General features: G+C 38.9%; 1 protein-coding gene across 1 annotated transcript in view; it reads left to right on the forward strand.

Annotated features, from left to right (window-relative positions):
* The window catches only part of side-II (sidestep II transmembrane protein), a 544,775-nt gene extending 540,454 nt beyond the window's left edge, over nt 1-4,321 (forward strand). Inside the window, exon 17 of the mRNA XM_073081158.1 lies at nt 1,486-4,321. Within this exon, the coding sequence (XP_072937259.1) occupies nt 1,486-1,662 (177 nt within the window). The 3' untranslated portion in view covers nt 1,663-4,321. The remainder of the gene's footprint in view (nt 1-1,485) is intronic.
* The last annotated feature ends 5,780 nt before the right edge of the window (nt 4,322-10,101 follow it).

Raw genomic sequence — 10,101 nt, forward strand, 5'->3', positions numbered from 1 at the left:
AGGGTTGCTATCTACTTGGACATCTCTTCTGAATTAAACTTTATGTAGTGGACTCTGTCTAGTTAGTAACCCTGTCTAATCTGTGTTACGAAAGAGCTCGTATGATGGGCGTTGATGGTTACAATGTCAATTAATAAAACTGATATTATGGTCTTTGTATATTTTTTAAATTATATTTTTAAGTTTTCCTTACTCATTATTTCATGATATTTTTCAGTTTTAGCAACATCGTTCAGATTCCGATCATCCGTCTTTCTCACTAGATCTTTCTTTCTTTACTTTTCAAATATTTTAATGATAAACATAGTATTATATGTCATTGTTGCTTTTCTTCCATTTGATACAATCGATAAGCCATACGACAGAGTGATTATAATACTGGTCTGACACTTTGAGATTTCTAAATATCTTCGGATGGGCATATAAATAATAATTATAAGTAACTTAGGTTATTATTACACCTTGTGGGCACAATAAAATACAGGGAATCCTAGTGTGGACCTGTGTAAGCAGAAAGCTTCATTTATTGTTGACACTTAATTTAAAGCAACGTCACTGTCTGCCGGTAGCCCTGCGCGGCGCCCGGCTCATTACCGCGCTGATTGGCCGGACGCACGCAGTTCCGCCGGATTATATTATGTGATGCGCTGATACCGCTGATAACTCACCGACTACTGACCCACTGCTACAAACTTGCCCATTCGCGAATATTGAGCAATGAAATAACACTGCCCAATACATCTTTCTACGACCATAAAATACCTACTCTCAGCCCGTCGCATATAAACCCTTTCAACTTTTACGTTTGAGGGCTCGTCCTACTAGTGAAAAAGTAACCGAGCGTAACTTATAGAGACCTCAGCTCTTTTCATAAGTTTTCCAATAATCAATATGTGTTCTACATGTATAATGACTATCAAGTTTTCAATAATAGGCAATCTCCAAAATGAGCATCACGTGCATTCAAAAATCTGAATCACTCATAATGAATTTCAATAAACTTTGACTTCCAACATACAATGTACAATAAACCGTAGTCGGTTCACAAAGTTTGACCACAAAACCATTTCTAAAAATGTAATTCGAATTAGCTTAAGTATAATAAACAAAATAAAAAACCCTTTATTCCTTACAATAACCTTATATATAAAACTCTCGTGTCACAATGTTACCGTAGTCCTCCGAAACGGCTTTACCGATTTTCACCAAATTTTACATGCATATCTGCATGCATCAGTATCATGCATCAGTAGGTCTGAGAATCGGCTACTATATATTTTTCATACCCCTAGGTTTGTTCACACTTAACATTTTTTTTATTTATATGGCAACACAACGTTTGCCGGGTCAGCTAGTATTATATAAAATATATATGCATTCTTTATTTCATTGTTTTGTTATTAATATTCACTTTCTTTTATTAAGACTAATAAAAGAAAGTAAAAGCATAAGTATGAAGAGTAAGATTGATCGGGCGTGTTGCAGGCGTGCAACGGGCCGGGCGCGTCGTGGACGTGGGGCGCGCGCGCGGCGCCGGCGGCGGCGGCGCTCGGCCGCAGCGCGTCCGCGTCGCTGCGCGCGCCCGGCGCCGCCGCCGACCTCAACGTCGACGCCATCAAGGAGAAGCTGCTGGACCACCGGATCCCCGAGTCCTGCGTCTAGGCCGCCGCCGGTCCCAGCTCGGCCGGCCCGCGTGATACGTCGATGTGGATGGCCTCCCGCCGCCCCGCCGCGTCCTATCGAGAATTGTATGCGTTTTCTTTTTCATTTTATCGTAAAATATTTTCTTAATGTGGACGGCCAATGTGAAAACAATAGATTATGTCATCTTTAACTCGTAAGAAAATACGAATGTGTTACATGTAGGGAAACTTTTACAATAAAGTACTAATTAACATTCTAGGAGAATTGTTTGAGGCCTCTAGATGTACTGTCCTAATCTGAGTGTTAGGATTTAATGTATGATGGAGGATTTATCCGGCGTGTGGTCAGTGCGGGGCGGCGGCCGTCTCTGTATATTTCTCACGTTGTCGTATGTAAATGTATAATGTAGTGGCGTCTCTGCAGCGGAGGAGACATTTTCTTGTACAATTTCCAACGCGTGCTGAATATCCGATGACCTTCAACGCCTCTCATAATATAATTATGTAATATGTTATATAAAATTTATACTATACTATGTTCAAATTAGCCACGGAGCCAAACAGAGAATAACCACAAATACAATATTTTAAAATGTAATGCTCTTTAAACATTTAACTCATCATGACAATGACAATGACAATGACAATTTTATCGCATCAATAATCACAGTTTTATCAAAATATTTATTGTCTTCGTATATGAGCACCTAATAAATCGTATTTTTAACCGAGTTCTTTTCGATTTTATTAGACACGAATGCTAAATTAATATCTGGGTATTCCCTACCTACCTAGTTAGGGGAGATCAACACTAATGTAGGACGTCTATGGCTATCTATGATTTGTTCCATTTCAAAAACTTTCAAGTTGGCTTCGATAAATAGAATCATTGCACTCACGTCGCATACATCTGTTAGAACCTCATCTTAAATCGGATATTCTCCACGCCGTTTCTAATAAATCGGAGACTAAATTTGTTCTTGTTTTGTTTGAACAAATTCTATGATGTACATAGTAGGTTATAAGCGACTGAGTCTTTGCCACTTTTTTACATGTCTAGGAAACTTTAGGGAATAATTAATCACATTTGTACGGTGGCCTCGGCGCCGGGTCGTCCGCGTGCCGTCCCCGCAGCGGTCCCGGCACGGGCCCGCCTCTCCGATACGTGAATGGACTCGTCGTTATCTGTATAAAGCGGTAGATTGTGTGTAAATAAAGTTTGTACCTACTTCACTCTTAAAGTTTCAGGCGGGCTTAGGGAAGCTATCGGCAGAGTATACTAGCGTGGAGACGCGCGTGCGGCCGCGTGGTGTGAGTTATACTGTACAGAGTACGCGTGGCGACGATCATACCGATTCTAATACTAAATAATGATATCTCTAGAACCACTTAATTCATATCTGTTTATTTGGAATATTTTGTGTAATATAGGGCGGTTAAAGTTGCGAAGCTGATCTTCCTACTAATTATTTATTACATTTGTATTGTTTTAACTTTGTAAAGTATAAGAATATCGATATAAAACGATTAAACATTTTATTAAGTTCTGTAACCATGTTCAATAAACTACACAATCCCTTACCACACGAAAAACACGACAAAGGAAACCCACGCTGCCACGCGAACATTGCTCTACGCGCTTTGAACATCATAACACCTTCATAACGATTTGGTATTTTTATAATAAAAAATGCAATAAACTCCCTTAAAATTAAGTCGTGTTTTTCGTAAAGGGTCTGATAGAAAATATTATAATTAGTATTAGGTACATTTCTCATTTTTGTCGAATATATTATATTATAGTATATTGTTTGAAACAATGTGGTAAAAAAGTCTTATTGATCTCAATCAATGTATTTACTACATTTAGACACGTACCGAATTATGAAAAGTATATTTTATGTGAAATTTGAAATATTAGTTCTTAATTATAGTTATTTCTTATTGTGTCATTTGAGCTGTATAAATAATACAATGGAACCGAATAAAACAAAATTTGTTTTTCAAAGGAAAAAATGTCTGTTTACGATTGTAGCTTGCGACAAGCATAATGACGTCACATACAGTCCGCCCACGAAGGACTTACAAAGACGAGCCGACTGTACTTTTTGTATGAGTTTTCAATGGAGGACTCTATCCAACGGATCGAAGGTTCAACAGCTCGATCGCCCAAACCTACGTGATCACTATACCACCTCTGTTAGTTGTTTAGGAACTAAAATTTGTCATTGTAATGTAAAGAGATGGATCTGTCAAGTTCTCGATTCCATTGATCGATTCCTCGATTTGAAATTCATACTAAGGGTCCAGGTAAAAATATAATGTTTCAATATTATTGTGATTACTAATCGGGCTTTTAGAAATGCCGATACAATTCATATGTAAATAGTAAGCTGTGTTCCACATATCATTGAATGTACACTGAAACTCACGTGAATAATACAGTGATAGGTTGACATTTCCCAACGTGTCATATCATATAGCCAACATGTCATATCGCAGTGTCATATCAGAACGAGCAGTGTTCGGAGCGACTGATCCCGACGTAGCTAGATATCGTTAGGTAATCTAATTTGTAACGTAAGGTTTGTTAATATAACGTTTAAACAACTCGAAGAGTTCGCCCTACTGTTGACTTATTTATTTTGGACGAGATTAAAGGTTGTCTTGGAAGTACATTATGTGTTTTATTTTGATAAACTTGCAGTAAATAGCAATATCTTGCCACTATTACCAAAAGTGTTCATTATTATACATCGGTACTCCTTGTTCCTAACTAAATCGTGGTTATTTATTACAACTAAAATACAATTTATGGATACCTTAAATTTGGCTTCTTCGGTGGCTCCGTGCTTTTTGATGTTATATTTTTCCCTATTTAAACACCCACTTGATAGGATGTAGCCTATTATTATTTTTAATTACTTTGCCTTGCTGTGTTTTTTTGGCCAAGGGAGATATCCTGCCGGGCTAGGTGATCACGCCCGGGGTGCAGCCGTGCTCCGACAGTCTTACTTTGGAACTTGCATATGTACAGATTGTTTAGAAAACTTCGATAGCCTGATTCAGAATACACGTGGCGCCATCTCTTGACGAGTAGTGGGAAGTCGCCACATTTTGTAATAAAACTACGAATAGCTTAAAAACCGTTAAAATAAACTAAAACTGATTTTTTAAAGATTTATTTGAATGGTGTTACCGGTGTTATCTGTCAAAATACAATCAATTAAAGATAATTTTTTCGACATCCAAACCAAACAATATACTTGTAATAATTTGTATAGATAACGTAAGTATTCCCAGTGCATGCTCTGCAGCGACAAATCCTTGCGCGTGGCGCCGCGGCGCGCGGCGGCCCGCTTCCGGCGCATTGTTCCTGCACACACACTATGGCGATGGATCGCTGTACTTCTCCATGCGCTCTTCCGTTCGCTAGACAAAGAAACAGGACACATTTGTGCGGAGCTATAATCTAAGGGAATTTACCTACATTAAGTTAACTGTCGGTTTGCATTGAAGTGCCATGATTGAGTAGGCCTTCGTTTATTATGTGGAGAGGACCCAGGATGCAGTAGGACATAAAAACGGTTTGAACCGAATAAATTATTTGTCAATCATTTACAGATGCAATTGTGATCATGGAAACGGATTTGAAGTCTAAAAGGAGACTGGGCATGCTTCATACAGTTTTGGGCTAGAGATGGAACAAATTGGAAGCATCCTAATTTGGAAGCTTATTCAATTATATTTAATAAGAATTATATCAATTAGTTTTTTTTTTTTTTCGTTTTAGTGTTTTTATTTTCTATTTACAAACTATAAATCTATATACAATATATACAAAAAATATAATTTAAACAAAAAAGAAATATTAAAACTTAAGGAAATATAAAAAATTAAATATAAAACAATGAGTCCAAATCACTGCCTCCTGGTAGAGTCCCAAGAATGCTGGCCGCGTTGCCACGTTGTATGGCCAAACTTATTCTTTGGCCAAAGTACGCACCAGCTCTTGGGTCTCCAGAAACGTCAACCAGACGCGACGACATTTCTTTGAAGAACCGTCGCTTCTGGCCCCCACGGACCCAGTGTCTCTCTACCGCAAACGGCACAAATATGTAGCCCTCCCCCAAGGCTGCATATTTGCGCCGCTTCAGAGATTCAGCCGCCTCTGCCGCACCACCTGCATGCGTCGAGGTCACTGAAATATGGGATGGAGCCAGCGTATCCACGCAAGTCGCATCCCATACAAGTGACATCCCCTGTTTCCAGGGAACGAGAGTCATACCGTCGGGCCGCTTGCCATCGTCACGTGCAATACCATTCGGCTCAAGGCAAGCCGGCACGTTGACGGTAACAAGGGCCCTTCGGATGATATCGTTGACACACGCATGACGCGACAAGCGACCAACACTGCGGCGACAAGACAGTCCGTGGTGGCCAAACTGGCTGACATTTTCACCACAGAGACAGCGATGTGTCATTTGTTTTCATACCTAAATGCAGGCAGACACAAATTGAAAATGAAATATTATCAAAAAACGTACCTAAATTGTATGATGGTAAAGCCTGCAGCCAAAAACCTGACTCTTTTTCAGAGACTGCTAAAAGACGAGCCCGCTCTGAAAGATTTGGTTAATTGTCTAAAAGTCGTTTTTGGTATGATTTACAAATGGGCTCGTCCCACAATCTCTGAACAGTTTTATCAATAGGAAAATTTTGCCCTGGGCAGGCCGAAGTCCAGGCAGTTTCGGCTTCGTTCACATAAGCAATTTCAGGATTACTAAAAGACATTTTATGTAGTATCTTGTCAATTAAACTTTGCGTGCTATGTGAAGAAGCCAAAAACGCCGTTAAGGATACACTGGAAATTTTGCGAAATTTTGCGTTATTCTTGAAAATTTCGAGAATTTTGGCAATCTGTGAGCAAAATAATTTAAAGTTAAATATGAAAAAGTAAATATGCCTGTCAAGAAAACAAATGACAAAAAAATAATAAACTCGTTACATTTTACTTAGGTTGGCTTGAGTTTCATTTACTTTTTGTATTTTGAAAACTAAACACACTATTTTAGAGGGTTAGACACTACACATGTGTTGCTGGATGTTCATATGAAACGACTTACATAATTGCCCAAGTTGCATATGCTTTATCGACTTGCATTAGTCAAGAGCGATAGCCTATTTCTCTTTGAGGCCTAATACTAATATTAATAATAAGTCAGTACCGATTTAAATATCGATTAATTTGGAAACGTAAATTCACAAATACTCAATATTGAATTCCTCTTTTAGTAGATTGCGGATTAATCTGATAATTTGTATTTAAAAATAGAAAATTATGGTCATCATTTTAAACCTTCATTGTACTTGGTTCATCTCTAGCCCAAAAGTCTCAGTCTCCTATCTTTCGGGCATGACAAAGTAAAATGTTGTTATGAGTATTACCGAGGCTCATGTGCCTGAAAATTACTTCACGTTGTTGTTGACGATGTGTGAAGGATATTAAAACCACTTGGACTGTAAGTAATAAATAGCTTTATGATTCTAAGAGCGAAATAATTATAATTATACATAAATGAATGATAATCAATATAGAACGGAGAGAATAATAGATGAATCTCGACCTCTAACTCCGAAGTTCTAATCCCACGCACACTTGATTTTCCAATATTAGGTGTGTGTGTATTGTGTGTGTTTATAGCAACGTTTATCATTTGCTATAATGGTAAAGGAAAATACCGTGAGTAACCCTGGCCTAAGGCCTAACAGTCCTTTAAAATAAAATTTGTCATAAATGTCTACCAATCGCACTTGGCCAGCGCGGTGACCCGTGCCTAGCAGTAGAACGACGACGTATTGTTATCTAACAATACACATTTTTATTTTTATAATATAGGAGAAGCAGGTGAGCACGCAGTTCACCTGATGGTAAGTGGCTACTGTCGCTTATGGACATCAATAATCGTAATCAACCCCAAATAGGGTTGAATATTCCTACCTGAGGTCGGCCATAGATGCGTCGCTACCCCTGAGGACTAAGCTGAGGACATATTATCAATCCCGATTTCGATCAAGTAAAATGGTACCGACGTGCCAAGCAATTCCAGCGTTCATTTTTGCTGAGTGCCATTGACGTTTAATTAGCACTCCACATGCTGAGCGATGCGATGGGAACGCAAATACCCTGATCTGATCGCCCCATTGTAATGTCCCTCTCGGAACTATACCCATCTTAAAACTCTGAATCGAATCGATAAGTCATAGTGATGATATCATCGGCAACAACAGCTAAGTTTTTAATAACCTATTAACCATTAGTTAACCATCGCGTAATCCATGTAGGTAAATAGAACCAACTATTACTACTAAGTTTATATATATTATTATTTTACCACGCTTTTATTAGCTTGACCTGTATGTATGTATGTATGTAACGGAATCTTAAAACTCGAATTTATCCACTATGAACGGTCTGATTAATTTAAAACTTTGAACACTCGTCAAAATCCGATGACAATAATTGTTTTTTCCCATTCTCCTCATCAGGATCGTCAAGATTAATGATTTTCCTTGACCGATTTTAGCGTGGTTTTTAGTTTTTAAACTACATATATAATAATTGTAGTTCAAAGAAATTATACCATGATCCATTCAAATCTTAATTTTCTACAATTGTGATGAGTATTACCTGTGCGTGTACCTACTATATTGTCCGTTAACGTATTCGAAAACGTTAATACAATAGAGACCGATAGTAGTTTATTAAAAGCCCAATGATCGTCAGTAATAATTAGATTTACCACTAAAGCAACTTTCCACAACACACTGCCAAGTGATACATTGTAATTATAAAATATTCAAATGCATATGTTCACAGGCGAAACTCATAACAAATGTTAACGTTGATTAATAAATAGTGGGTAAACATTGTCCCGTAGTAGTTAATTATGCAAACAGTACGGCGCGGGCGGCGGGGGCGGCGGGGGCGGCAGGGATGACAGATAATCGTGTTAACATCGCACCCGCGATTGTTCGCCGATCAGCCCTGCGCCTGACACGCGCTCCGTTTATAAACAGCTGCCAACCCTGCTAGTTTAAGCTAATTTTCGTGACCCATTGAACGCCTCGATAACAAACCGATATCGTCCGTGTAGTCTACACGGATTGTAGGAGATATTTGAGGACGACGGCATGCGATCGATATTGTCTATTATGTGTATATAAATAAAAATACGCACAATATATATTTAAAATCAACGTATCGTTTCAACAAGTTTTCAAGTCTCATTAACTTTCTGAAATGCCACGTAATAAACAAGAGCCGATTAATGTCAATTCTTTCTCCGAAGCCGGCTTTATTTGCCCTTATTTCCAGTCGTACTGTTTAATGGTTCGCGCGGCGAGTACCCGCGCGCCGCCCGCCCATTATGATTCATTTGCGCGCCCGCCCTAACGACTATCCTCGTGTCACTAAATATTATTGCTCACTTATTCTTGAAAACCGCACAAAGGACAAACGACCTTGGATACCTGTAACAGAGCTCGTATCGGCCGCAGGCGGGTTTCGGTGATGTTGAGCCGTGTCCGGGGTAATATACTTTTTCGAGCTTAGCGCAGGCGGCGGCTAATTCCGTAATTATAATACGGTGTTTAAATGTTCCGCTGTCACCGCTCGCCGCCGCCGCGGACGCCCCGCCTCGCGACTTGTTTATATCCTGATCTTTTTATGATGATAAAGAATATATCTCTGATCGATCTTGAATCTTACATATTAATTAAGTTGATTATCTTTATAATGTAAGTTTTTATATTACATTTATTACCTTCTTTGTGTCCTTAACATACCTTCTAAACATCAAATAAACTTTTTTTAGTAGTTAATTCCGCGCCTGTTTGAAACACATTAATTGCATTTATTATTGAACAGGCGCTTTACATCACATTTATAGGCTAGCAGCTACTACCCGCGGTTTAAGTTAACATTGTATAATATACTTTTTAAAAATGTATGTTATGGAGTTTCTTTCTTTTTCTCCATAAGTTGCGATTGCCTTGCTAAGTTGCTGTTGATTACTTAAGTTCTAAATTAAATAGATATTTTTATCTGTAATGGACATGGACAATAGACATGTCTAGGATGTAGTGTCGAGCTTAATTGAATCATCGCTGACATCACTACAAAGACATCCAAATGCAATAATAGACGAAGGTCACTACCACAGATTTGCTTGACCAAGTGTCCTAAACTAAGCAACACCAAAATAGTTTCGACCATCAAACCGTATTCAGGATGGCGTCAAAAGAGCAGAGCGGCGGGCGAAGCGGAGCGGTGCCAGCACTGGCGACGTCTGAAGTCGCGGGCGCCGTGTTAACACGATTACCCCGCGTCGCCACCTCCCGCCGGTCCGAAGCCCGACTGTTTGCATAATTAACTACAACGGGACACTGTTTACTA

The sequence above is a fragment of the Epargyreus clarus genome, unplaced genomic scaffold (assembly GCF_041222505.1).
Source record: "Epargyreus clarus isolate Ecla_fem2 unplaced genomic scaffold, WU_Ecla_fem_2.2 ptg000015l, whole genome shotgun sequence".
NCBI classification, from domain to species: Eukaryota; Metazoa; Arthropoda; class Insecta; order Lepidoptera; family Hesperiidae; genus Epargyreus; species Epargyreus clarus.